This window comes from Cebus imitator, unplaced genomic scaffold (genome assembly GCF_001604975.1).
Source record: "Cebus imitator isolate Cc_AM_T3 unplaced genomic scaffold, Cebus_imitator-1.0 Scaffold181, whole genome shotgun sequence".
Lineage (NCBI taxonomy): Eukaryota > Metazoa > Chordata > Mammalia > Primates > Cebidae > Cebus > Cebus imitator.
This window is the reverse complement of record NW_016107496.1, coordinates 3619868-3633387: the sequence shown is the minus strand read 5'-3', so window position 1 is coordinate 3633387 and position 13520 is coordinate 3619868. Positions and strand designations below refer to the sequence as shown.

General features: G+C 45.0%; 1 protein-coding gene across 2 annotated transcripts in view; it reads right to left on the bottom strand.

The window, feature by feature from the left end:
• SCN8A (sodium voltage-gated channel alpha subunit 8) overlaps positions 1-13520 on the bottom strand; it is a 96349-nt gene that overhangs the window by 7914 nt on the left and 74915 nt on the right. For both annotated transcript variants that reach the window (XM_017545694.2, XM_037744723.1), the window contains one exon: positions 9330-9600. In XM_017545694.2, the coding sequence (XP_017401183.2) occupies positions 9330-9600 (271 nt within the window). The remainder of the gene's footprint in view (positions 1-9329; positions 9601-13520) is intronic.

Genomic DNA, 13520 nt, shown 5'->3' with positions numbered 1-13520 from the left:
AAAAAAAAAAAAAAAAAAAAAAAAAAAAAAAAAAAAAAAAAAAAAAAAAAAAAAAAAAAAAAAAAAAAAAAAAAAAAGAATGCATAAATACTGGGGCAGTTAACTGCAGAAGGCTATAGAATCCTGTTTGAAGAATCTTAGCTTTTCAGGAAAAGACAAGATGCAGTAAGGTCAGAAAGCGGGCCAGGTAACCTCTTGAAGCCTCTTCAGGAGCTAAAATTCCATGGGGTATTTGAGCTTTCAAGAAAATCTCTACCTTAGCCAGGACCCACCCATGATGATTTCTCAGCTCTTGCAAGTCATAAGCAGTGACCAAATAATTCAGCTTATGTAATATATATTAAAGTATATGCGATACTTGCAGCCCATATATGATGGGCAAGTAGGGCTTCAGAGAGATGATGCCTGAGGTAGATTTTGAAGGATGAATGTGTGTTTGTCCCTATAGAAAAGGGAGAGAAATGGGACAGACAGTAATGTAGGCAGTAGGAACACCATTTAAGGGGTGCTCTAGGTGGTTTCATAGTTTTACTCTAATTCTTTTGATGGTTAATACTCTCAACTTGATTGGAATGAAGTATGCAAAGTATTGTTTCTGGGTGTTGCCGGAGGAGACTAACATTTGAGTCAGTGGACTGGGAGAGGAAGACCCAACCTCAATGTGGGTGAGCACCATCTAACTGGCTGCCAGCTCAGCTAGAAAAAGCAGGCAGAAGAACGTGAAAGCAGCAGACTTGCTGAGTCTTCCGGCTTTCATCTCCTCCTGCGCTGGATGCTTCCTGCTCTCTTAACATCAGACTCCAAGTTCTTCGGCTTTTGGACACTTGGACTTACATCAGTGGCTTTGCAGGGGCTCTCAGGTCTTTGGCCACAGACTGAAGGCCACGCTGTCGGCTTCCCTACTTTTGAGAATTTGGGACTCGGACTGAGCCACTACTGGCTTCCTTGCTCCTCAGCTTGCAGAAGGCCTGTTGTGGAACTTTGCCTAGTGATCATGTGAGATCACATTTACCCTATTAGCTCTGTTCCGCTAAAAAACCCTGACAGATTTTGGTACCAGGAGTGGTTCTAGAGGGACAGAATTTTAAGGATGGATTTCCTTAGTTGGTTTTGGGGTTTCTGGAGTTGGCTGCTTAATCTGATTAGACCCAAAAAATGCTAAGGACTCTACTTCTAATAGTACAGAGAACACTGATAGTCCTTGGTATGAACTGTTTAGAGAATTATGCAAAATAGATGTATTTAATATTCCTGATTCATTGCTCTTGAGGGGAAGGGAGTTTAGTGACCCTATATATAATACCTTTTACCATATGTGGAGAACCAAGGAATATAATGAAGTTGGTTGGTTGCTCCTAAGTTTGCTGGAGAAAGTGATAAAAGAAAAGGATGAGCTCAGGGATTCTAACTCCCGGCTCCAGAAGCACTTATTGAGCCTCAAGCTTCTAAGATTGCTCTGAGAGTCTTAACTCCTGTAGACAAAGGGCTGATGTTTCGGAAAATCAGACACAAGCTCTTATCATGCAAGTGGCTGGCCTGCAAGGAAAGGTGCATGCATAGTCTTGCTAGGTATCTACTGTTAAAGTGAGGGCATTGATTGGAAAAGAATGGAACCCTGCAACTTGGAATGGGGATGTGTGGGAGGACGCTGATGAAACTGGGGGCACTGAGCTTGTAAACTCTGACAGCTTTTATTGCCAGAGGAAACAGCCTCCCTATCCCCAGTGGTGGTAATATCCCTTCCCCTATACCCAGGCTGCCATCAGCCTTTCCACCTTTGTCTTAGGAGATTAACCCTGCACTTTTGAGGCTACAGTGGTCTCCCCTGAGGCAGTTGCCAGGCAAGAAAATGCTGATTCTCTTCGGAACCCACCACCAACACCCCTCTTTGTTTCTAGATCTGCAAGTAGACTCAAGTCCTGGCAGGCCCCTAGAGATGAGGTTCAGAGTGTGACCCATGAGGTGGGCTACACTCCAAAACAACTGCTTGAGTTTTCTTATTTTCTTTTTGAGATGGAGTCTTGCTCTGTCTCCCAGCCCGGAGTGCACTGGTGCAATCTCCACTCAGTGCAACCTTCACCTCTCGGGTTCAAGTGATTCTTGTGTCTCAGCCTCCTGAGTAACTGGTATTACAGGTGCATGCTACCATGCCAGGCTAATTTTTGTATTTTTAGTAGAGACGGGGTTTCACCATATTGGCCAGGCTGATCTTGACCTCCTGACCTCAAGTGATCCGCCTGCCTCAGCCTCCCAAAGTGCTGGGATTACAGGTGTGAGCCACGGTGCCTGGCCTGCTTGAGTTTTCTAATTTGCATAAGCAGAAATCTGGAGAACAGGCGTGGGAATGGATATTAAGGTTGTAGGACAATGGTGGCAGGAATATAAATTGGATCAGATGGAATTTATTGATATGGGCCCACTAAGCAGGGATTCTGCATTTAATGTTGCAGCTCAGGGAGTTAAAAAAGGTTCTAATAGTTTATTTGCTTGGCTAGCTGAAACATGGATGAAAAGATGGCCCACTGTGAGTAAGCTGGAAATGCCCAATCTCCCTTGGTTTAGTGTAGAGGAAGGGGTCCAAAGGCTTAGGGAGACTGGGATGCTAGTCACCTTAGACCTATTCATCCCAACTGGTGGGGTCCAGAAGACATACCCTTCACCAATATCTTGCAAAATATATTTGTGAGGGGAGCACCTGCATCCCTGAAGAGCTCTGATTGCTCTTCTCTGTATGTCAGATCTTGGAGTGGGAACTGCAGTCACTCAACTGGAAGATTTAAACGCAAAGGGAATAACTGGATCCAGGGGTGGCAGGAGCCAAGCGCGGGCACTCAACTGTCAAAACACAAGGTGGGCGTGGCTGCCATAATGGAGAGCAGAGGCAAAGCAGCAATCAGAATAGTCTGACTAGTGTAGAGCTCTGGCATTGGTTAATTAAACATGGTGTTCCAAGAAGTGAAATTGATAGGAAGCCTACTACATTCTTTCTTACTTTGTGTAAGCAGAAAAATTCCAGATCAAGTGTACAACAGACTAATTTGAATTATAAAAATAGAGAATCACGGCCCCCTCCATCAATTTCCAGACTTGAACTAGTGTGCAGAACCAGAACCCCTTGAATGAAGGGGAGGCTGGGTCCCCTTAAGGAAGGACCCCACTACATTGCTGACAATTTATGCTGTTAATCTTTCTCCCATCCTTCCCCAAGGAGACCTTCAGCCTTTTACCAGGGTAACTGTGCACTGGGGAAAGGCGAATGATCAGAGCTTTCGGGGACTACTGGACACTGGCTCTGAGTTGACATTGATTCCAGGGGAGCCAAAACATCATTGTCATCCTCCAGTTAGAGTAGGGGCTTATGGAGGTCAGATAATTAATGAAGTTTTAGCTCAGGTCTGACTTAAAGTGGGTCCCCAGACTCATCCTGTGGTCATTTCCCCAGTACCACAATGCATAACTGGCATAGATATACTTAGCAGTTGGCAGAACCCCCACATTAACTCCCTGACTGGTAAGGTAAGGGCTACTATGGTGGGAAAGGCCCAGTGGAAGCCATTAGAGCTGCCTCTACCTAGAAAAATAGTAAATCAAAACCAATATTGCATCCCTGGAGGGACTGTGGAGATTAGTGCCACCATCAAGGACTTGAAAGATGCAAGGGTGTTGATTCCCACCACATCCCGTTCTACCTTCCTGTTAGGCCTGTGGAGAAGTCAGATGGATCTTGGAGAATGACAGCTGATTATCATAAGCTTAACCAAGTGGTGATGACTCCAATTGCAGCTGCTGTACCAGATGTGGTTTCACTGCTTGAGCAAATTAACACATCTCCTGGTACCTGGTATGTAGCTACTGATTTGGCAAATGCCTTTTTCTCCATTCCTGTCCATGAGGCTCACTAGAAGCAATCTGCTTTCAGCTGGCAAGGCCAGCAATATACCTTTACTGTCCTACCTCAGGGGTACACTCCCTGGCTTTGTGTCATAATCTTTCTGGCAGAGATCTTGATCACTTTTCCCTTCCACAAGATATCACGATGGTTCATTACATTAATAATATTATGCTGACTGGACCCAGTGAGCAAACACACTGGACTTATTGGTGAAACATTTGTGTGCCAGGGGATGGGAAATAAATTTGACTAAAATTCAGGGATCTTCTACCTCAGTGAAATTTCTAGGGTTTCAGTGGTGTGGGGCCTATCGAGCTATTCCTTCTAAGGTAAAGGATAAGTTGCTGCATTTGGCCCCTCCTACAACCAAGAAAGAAGCACAACACCTAGTGGGCTTATTTGGATTTTGGAGGCAACATATTCCTATTTTGGGTGTGTTATTCTGGCCCATTTATTGAGTGACCCAAAAGGCTGCCAGTTTTGAGTAGAAACCAGAACAGAAGGCTCTGCAATAGGTCCAGGCAGCTGTGCAAGATGCTCTGCCACTTAGGCCATATGACCCAACAGATCCAATGGTGCTTGAGGTGTCCATGGCAGATAGGGATGCTGTTTAGAGCCTTTGACAGGCCCTCATAGGTGAATCACAGGAGAGGTCTCTAGGATTGTAGAGCAAGGCCCTGCCATCTTCTGTAGATAATTACTCTCCTTTTGAGGGACAGCTCTTGGCCTGTTACTGAGCCTTTGTAGAAATTGAACATTTGACCATGGGTCAACCAGTTACCATGTGACTTGAACTGCCTCTCATTAACTGGGTGCTCTCTGACCCAGACAGCCATAAAGTTGGGTGCATACAGCAGCATTCCATCATCAAATGGGAATGGTATGCATGTGACTGGGCTCGAGCAGGTCCTGAAGGCACACGAGTTACATGAGGAAGTAGCTCAAATGCCCATGGTCCACCCTCCCCACCCATGCCACCCTGCCTTCTCTCCCCCAGCCTGCACTGATGGCCTCATGGGGAGTTCCCTATGATCAGTTGACAGAGGAAGAGAAGACTAGGCCCTGGTTCCAGATGGTTCTGCATGATATGCAGGTACCACCTGAAAGTGGACAGCTGCAGCATGACAGCCCCTTTCTAGGACATCCCTGAAGGACAGTGGTGAAGGGAAACCTTCCCAGTGGGCAGAACTCTGAGTAGTGCATCTGGTTGTATACTTTGCATGGAAGGAGAAATGGCCAGATATGCGATTATATACTGATTCATGGGTTGTAACCAATGATTTGGCTGGATGGTCAGGGACTTGGAAGAAGGATGATTGAAAACCTGGTGACAAATTTGGGGAAGAGGTATGTGGATGGTCCTCTCTGAGTGGTCAAAAACTGTGAAGATATTTATGTCCCACATGAATGCTTACCAAAGAGTGACCTCAGCAGAGGAGGATTTTAATAATCAGGTGGATAGGATGACTCATTCTGTGGACACCACTCAGCTTCTTTCCCCAGCCACCCCTGTCATCACCCAATGGGTCCATGAACAAAGTGGCCATGGTGGCAGGGATGGAGGTTACGCATGGGCACACCAACATGGACTTCCACACATTAAGGCTGACCTGGCTACGGCCACTGCTGAGTGCCCAATTTTTCAGCAGCAGAGACCAACACTGAGCTCTTAATATGGCACTATTCCTTGGGGGTGATCAACCAGTTACTTGGTGGCAGGTTGATTATATTGGACCTCTTCCATAATGGAAAGGGCAGTGGTTTGTCCTTACCAGAACAGACACTGGATATGGGTTTGCCCATCCTGCATGCAATGCTTCTGCCAAGACTACCATCTCTGGACTCACCATGGTATTCCACACAGCATTGCCTCTGACCAAGGCACTCACTTTACAGCTAAAGAAGTGTGTCAGTGGGCTCATGCTCATGGAATTTACTGGTCTTACCATGTTCCCATAATCCTGAGGCAGCTGGATTGACAGAGCGGTGGAATGGCCTTTTGAAGTCACGATTACAATGCCAACTAGGTAACAAAACTTTGCAGGGCTGGAGCAAAGTTCTCCAGAAGGCCAAGTATGCTCTGAATCAACGTCCAATATATGGGACTGCTCCTCCCATAGCCAGGATTCATGGGTCCAGGAATCAAGGGATGGAAGTAAAAGTGGCACTACTCACCATCATCCCTAGTGACCTGCTAGCAAAATTTTTGCTTCCTGTTACTGCGACATTATGTTCTGCTGGCCTAGAGGTCTTAGTTCCAGAGGGAGGAATGCTGCCACCAGTAGACATAACAATTCCATTAAACCAGAAGTTAAGATTCCCACATGGACACTTTGGGCTCCTCCTACCTCTAAGTCAACAAGCTAAGAAGGGAGTTACAGTGTTGGCTAGGGTGACTGACCTAGACTATCAAGATGAAATCAGTCTACTACTCCACAACTGAGGAAAGGAAGAGTATACATGGAATACTGGAGATTCATTAGGGCGTCTCTTAGTATTATTATGCCCTGTGATTAAGGTCAATGGGAAACTGACAACAGCCCAATCCACGCAGGACACAAATGGTCCAGAACCTTCAGCAATGAAGGTTTGGGTCCCTCTACCAGATAAAAAAACCAGGACCAGTCGTAGTGCTTGCTGAAGGCAAAGTGAATATAGAATGGGTAGTAGAAGAAGATAGTCATCAATACCAGTGACAATCACGTGACCAGCTACGGAAATGAGGACTGTCACTGTCATGAGTATTTCCTCCTTATTTTGTGAAGAATATGTTTGTGCATGTATACACTTGTACTAGGAAAATATCTTCATTTTAGTTCTCTTCTTTTTCCTTTATGATGTAACATAAGATTTGTTGACTTCATGTCAGCATTTACCTGTTGTTAACTTTACGTAACAGCATTTAGGTTAAGGCTTAGTGCGCTTCTGGTTGTATAAAGGATAGCTGTATTATGTTAGGTGTAATTATGAACTCATTATTGTATTTATTTGGAGATCAAGTATGATTTCAGGAGATGTCTATGGGTTCAAGTTAGCAAGGGGTGGACTTGTGATGGTTAAGAGTGTCAACTTGATTGGATTAAAGGATGCTAAGTATTGTTTCTGGGTGTTGCCTGAGATTAGGTTGGTGCAAAAGTAATTGTGGTTTTTGCCATTACTTTTGAGTCAGTAGACTGGGAGACGAAGACCCACCCTCAGTGTGGGTGGGCACCATCTAACCAGCTGCAAGCTCAGCTAGAAAAAGCAGGCAGAAGAAGATGGAAGCAGCAGACTTGCTGAGTCTTCCAGCCTTCATCTCCTCCCGCACTGGATGCTTTCTGCCCTTGAAAATCAGACTCCGAGTTCTTCAGCTTTTGGACTCTTGGACTTACACCAGTGGTTTGCCAGGGGTTCTGGGGCCTTTGGCCAGACCAAAGCCTGCACCGTCGGCTTCCCTACTTTTGAGGATTTGGGACTCAGACTGAGCCACTACTGGCTCCCTTCAGCTTGCAGACGGCCTATCGTGGGACTTCACCTTGTGATCGTGTGAGTTAGTTCTCCTCAATAGACTCCCTTTCATATATACATCTATCCTATTAGTTCTGTCCCTCTAGAAACCCTAATACATTTCTCTTGCTTTAAAAAGAAGATTTCTATACTTTTGTTTCTGAACAAATTTAGGATATTAAAAAAAAATCCCAATCATCGAAAACATCTTCCTCTTTTTAGAGTACCATTTGAAAATGGGGGGTATGATTTGGTCTGTAGATTTTCTGTGTCACTCAAAGATGAGTGGCTAGAAAAGTTTCAAGAGCAGTGGACAAGGGCAGCATTGTCCAAAGTGTGTTTTGTGAGAAGTTAGGAGAATGGGACTTGGGGCCAGAAGCTGGGCTTGAACCCCCACTTGCTCACTTACCAGCCACATGTCTTGGGAACCTCTCTGTGCCTTAGTTCCTCAGGATTCTTAGAAGTTTGTTGAGAGGATTATATGAATTAACATATTTAAAGCACTTACAATGGCACCTGGCACATAGGATGTTCCATTAAAATGTGAGCTGTCATTATTACTGAAAAAAGGAAACTGTGGTCTAATAAAGGTGAGATGCTATGTTATATTTAAACAGAATTTTTTCTTTATTTTTGGGACAAAGTCTCTCTCTGTCATCCAGGGGTGCAATGGTGTGATCTCGGCTCACTGTAGCCTCAACCTCCCAGGCTCAAGCAATCATCCCACCTCAGTCTCCCAAGTAACTGGGACCATAAGTACATATCACCATGACTGGTTCATTTTTGTATTTTTTTTATAGAGACAGGGTTTTGTCATGTTGCCCAGACTGGTCTTGAACACCTGGGTTCAAGTTATCTGCCTGCCTTGGCCTCCTAAAGTGCTGGGACTACAGGCGTGCACCACTGCACCCAGCCCAGAATTCTTTACCGTAGGACTTCCAAGAGAATTCAGTAATGTGCACTGTGAACCCCAAAGGAAAATTCAAGGTACAGTGTGTTACCTAATTTCCTCATGAGATTCTTGGGGAGAAATGTATAGGATTAGTGTTCCACACATCAACACTTTTGGACATACTGCTCTGGAGGAAAGAACTAGAGGGTGGCACAGGCCAAGGGGAGACCCTGGCCTGCTGGTGCCTTAGTCACCATTTCACTAGGCCCAGCATGGCCACTGGAGCTCTGGGGCTGGCCCCATGGGTCTTGAGCACTCTCTGTCTTGGGTATAAATGAGTCAAACTTACCTGGAACCAAGGTTGAGTTTTATCACACAAGATGCCTTTCAGGAAGGTAAGGAAACATTTGGAAAGGCAATCAACAGGGTGGCATTTCCTTCTGCCTGCCTGCCAGGACATCATCCCCCCACACTTTTAGGCTGAAGCAAGATGCACACAGTCACAGCTAAGAAACATGGACTTTGGGATCAACTCCAGTTATGCCTCCACCACCTCCTAGTTGAGTGACTGTGGACATCTATACAGTCAGGATAATAAAGTAGCTTGCTTCTTGGGATGTAATAAGAATCAAATGAGACAACGCAGGTGAAGAAACTCTCAAACTGTAGTTGGCCCACAGTAAAATCTCAGTAAACAAGCCCTGCCAGTAATAGCAGCACCACCATGGCTATCAGCACCAGAACTTAACTAGACTATTTCATTTTATACTTCTATTGCATTATATTCTTTAATGACAACTTTCTTTTACCTTCCCTGTTAGACTTTAAACTCTTTAAAAGCAAGAACCAATCTTTCTTTTCTTTTTTCCTTGAGCCACAGAATTTATAATCCAAGACTACTAAGAACATGCAGTAGAAATTCACTGACAATGGAATCTGCTAGGCAGGGTATCCTGCCTGCACTTCGGACCTGTATAATTCATTTCTCTCCTGGGAAATCTCAACCTCAAAATCAGTCAGGTCCCTTTTCCCCTCGCGTACTTCCCCGACCCCACTCACCCACGATGGAGAGGATGACTACCACGAAGTCGAAGATGTTCCAGCCAATGGTGAAGTAGTAGTGCCTCAAGGCAAACATTTTGAGCACACACTCACAGGTGAAGAAGATAACAAACACCAGGTTAATCCAGTAGAGGATGTTCTCCATCTGCTTGCTCTGAGTGTCTGTCTCCACCATCATTGTCACCATGTTAAGGCAGATGAGCATCATGATAACAATGTCAAAGGCTTGTTGCGTGACAAAATCAAAGACGATTCCTTGAATTTTGTTCTGGGGAGGAAGGGATGGAAAAGACACAAGATTCATGAAAACCTTTCCAATCCGACCTATGGAAGCTGTCGCCCTGCTAATCGAGGTACCTCTGTCTTCTATTCTGCTAATACTGGTCAGCTCTGCTGCTCTGTCAGGAGCTTGGATGGAGACCAACATCAATATTACCTCACCTAGAGCTTTCTTTTTTGTTTGTTTTCTTTATTTGTTTGGAGACAGAGTTTCGCCTCATTGCCCAGGCTGGAGTACAATGGTGCAATCTCAGTTCACTACAACCTCTGCCTCCTGGGTTCAAGCGATTCTCCTGACTCAGCCTCCCGAGTAGCTGGGATTACAGACAAGAGCAACCACGCCCCCCTAATTTTGTTGCAGATGGGGTTTCTCCATGTTGGTCAAGTTGGTCTCGAACTCCCGACCTCAGGTGTTCCCCACCTGCCTCAGCTTCCCAAAGTGCTGGGATTACAGGCATGAGTCACAGCATCCAGCTGTTTTTTTTTTTTTTTTTTTTGAGACAGTCTCATTCTGTTGCCCAGGCTGGAGGGCAGTGGTACAATCTTGACCCATTGCAGCCTCTGCCTCCTGGGTTAAAACAATTCTCAAGCCTCAGTCTCCCGTGTAGCTGGGATTATAGGTGCACACCATCACACCCGGCTAATTTTTTGTATGTTTAGTATAGATGGGGTTTCGCTATATTGGCCCCGCTGGTCTCAAACTCCTGGCCTCAAGTAATCTGTCTGCCTCGACCTCCCTGTAATCCCAATTACAGGTGTGAACCACCATGCCTGGCCTTTCTCTGTTTTTAGAGATGGGTCTCACCGTGTTACCCAGGCTGGAGTGCAGTGGCTATGCACAGGTGCGATCATGGCACACAGCAATTCAAACTTCTGACCTCAGGCGATCCTCCTGCCTCAGTCTCCTGAGAAGCTGGGCCTACAGGTGTGTACCACTATACCCAGCTGACTGACACACTCTGGATGTCTTCCTACTTCTCCAGCTGCTCCTTTTTGGGCTCATCTGCCAGCCATTTCTTCTCTTAATCCCTCTTTCTCTAAATGTTCCCCCACGAGAGCTCATCCACCCCTGCCGCCCGTGTGCTATCTGCACTCACGCTTCTCAAGCTTTTCTTCTCCAGCCCACACCTTTCCTCTGAACCTGAGTTGCTTACTTGCCATTTCTTCTTGATGACTCATAAGCATCTCAGACTTACCATGTCCAAACATCTCACACTTAAGTCCAAAGCAGAGCCAAGTCTATTCCCTGCCCCTCACCCAGCCTGTTCCTCTCAATTATTCACCCAGGCTCTTAAGCCACAAATCTGAGGATCATCTTTGTCTCTTTATTCTCCCTCATCTGATCCACTGAAGGGCCTGTTGATTCTTCCTCCAAAAATATAACTTGGGTTCATCCACTTCATTCTATCTTTTTTGGCTCCACTCTAATCTGAGCCACCATCATCTCTCATCTGGACTTGTCTGGCCACTTAACTGGTCTCCCACTTCTTCTCTTGCCCTCATCAATGCAGTCCTCATAAAATAGCAAGTCTAATGATTTAAATCAAATCTATCATTGCCAGGTGCAGTGGCTCATGCCTGTAATCCCAGCACTTTGAGAGGCTGAGGCGGGTGGATCACTTGAGGTCAGGAATTCAAGTCCAGCCTGGTCAACATAGTGAAACCCCAGCTCTACTAAAAATACAAAAATTAGCTGAGTGTGGTGGCAGGCACCTGTGTTCCTAGCTACTTGGGAGGCTGAGGTATGAGAATTGCTTGAACCTGGGAGGTGGAGGTTGCAGTGGGCCGAGATGATGCCACTGCACTTCAGCCTGGGTGATAGAGAGACTGTCTCAAAACACAAAACAAAACAAAAAACAAATGGATCACATCATTCCCCTACTTAAAACCTTTCAAGAGCTTCTCACTGGGCTTGCAACACAATCCCTATCGTTAACCTGGCTTACAGGGAGACACCTGGCACAGTCTGACTCTGCTCATCAATGTCCCTCCTCTGCCTCACTGCTCCATGGTCACAGTTTTCTGCTTCTGGGGTCTTGTGTACTCTGCCAGGAATCTCTTTCCCCAGCTCTTTGCTTCTGTCTCATTTTTTTTGAGATAGGGTCTTGCTCTCACCCCCAGGCTGGCGTATAGTGGTACGATATAGCTTACCACATCCTCTGCAGCCTTGACCTCCTGGAGTCACACCATCCTCCCACCTCAGCCTCTTGAGTAGCTCGGACTACAGGCGTGCTATCAGGCTTGGCTAATTTTTTTTTTTTTTTGTACAGATGGGGTTTCACTATGTTGCCCAGGCTGGTCTAGAACTCCTCGGCTCAAGTGATCTGCCTGCCTATAGCTCCCAAGTCGGGATTACAATAGAAGCCACCATGCCCAGCTGGTTCCTTCCCATCCACTCAAGTAGACTCTCCTTAGTGATGCTCTCTCTGACTACTATATTAAAGCAGATCCACCACTATAGCCCTCCAGTTAATTTTTTTCTCACAGTCTTCCACATTCTATTGTGGCTGTTTGCTTCCTTATTATCTATCTCCCCAACTATTATAAGCTCCATGACAGCAGTGTCTACCTTTTGTTTATCACATTATGTTTAGTACCTGGTACACAGTGGAGACTGATAAACATTTGCTAAATGAATGTTAATCACACTTTATTAATGTTTCCTACATTAATATTTTATATTTTATTTCATTTTATAGTTTTTGAGACAGGGTCTCTCCCTATTGCCCAGGCTGGAGTATAGTGGCACAGTCATGGCTCACTGTAGCCTTGGCCTCCCAAGCTCAAGCAATTCTCTTACCTCCTACATAGTGAGGACCACAGGTACGCACCACCACACCCAGCTAATTTTTATAAAAATTCTTTAGTAGAGACGGGTCTCATTATGTTGCCTAGGCTGGAAGTTACTATATTTTAATGTGGAAGAAAATCCTACTCAGGTTCTCATACGTAAAGTACTAAACAGCACTTCAGAAATGTTAACCCTTTGCTGTTCCCTTTAGTCCCATTTCTCTCACAAAATGAAGCCTTAACATCAAAGACTAAAAAAAACTGTTCTCTTTCTTAAGATTCCTAGATTTTTTGTTTGTTTAAGTACCTAGGTACTTGGGCTGGTGCTTATTTTCAGGATTGCTTTAACTTGGTGGTTTTCAATCTGCTCTACAAAGCCCTAGAATTTCTTTTCCTTCAAAAGTTGATGCGGTATATGTGCCACGTGCAGCGTGTGGGGTTGAGGGGAGAAAGCACTCTGGAACTATAACACTTGATGCAAACATAGTCACTCTATGTTTATTTCTACAAATTAAATTGCCAGGGAAGCTTTTGTATTAAAGGTTCTGCTGTTTTTGTTGTTGTTTCTGTTTTTTAAAGTTGCTAAACGGAAGTTATAGAAGAAGGAACTTTGGGCCTGGCTTTTGGGGGTAATGTCCCACCCAGCTGGATATATGGAATCACGAACAGGGCATCTCCTTCCCCTTCTCTGAAAAAAGACAACCACCAATGGCACAATGAAGCAGAATCTTAGCCCCCAAATCTGTTTTACAAAAGGCTCAGCTCAAGAGAGAGAATCAGGGCACCAGACTCATAGTTTTATCCTTTTCTGCTCCCACAAATAGCCAGAAGCATGATTTTAGCTTCTAGACACATCCTGCAAAGACATACTTAATGAGCAGAGAGAAGCTGAAAAAATCACGACCAACTCCTACCTTGAACTGGTGGGAAAGAGGGCAACTTCATTTCATTTTCTCTTGTTGATTTTTGGATGTCTCTAAAACCATCTCTACCAGAGCCAAAGCCAATGTGGTTCATTCACATGGTGATTCTTGGAGGCTGCCCAAGGAAGGCTCAGAGGATATGTCAAGGACTGATGTAAAAGCCACCCCATTTCTTTTTTTCTTTTTTTTTTTTTTT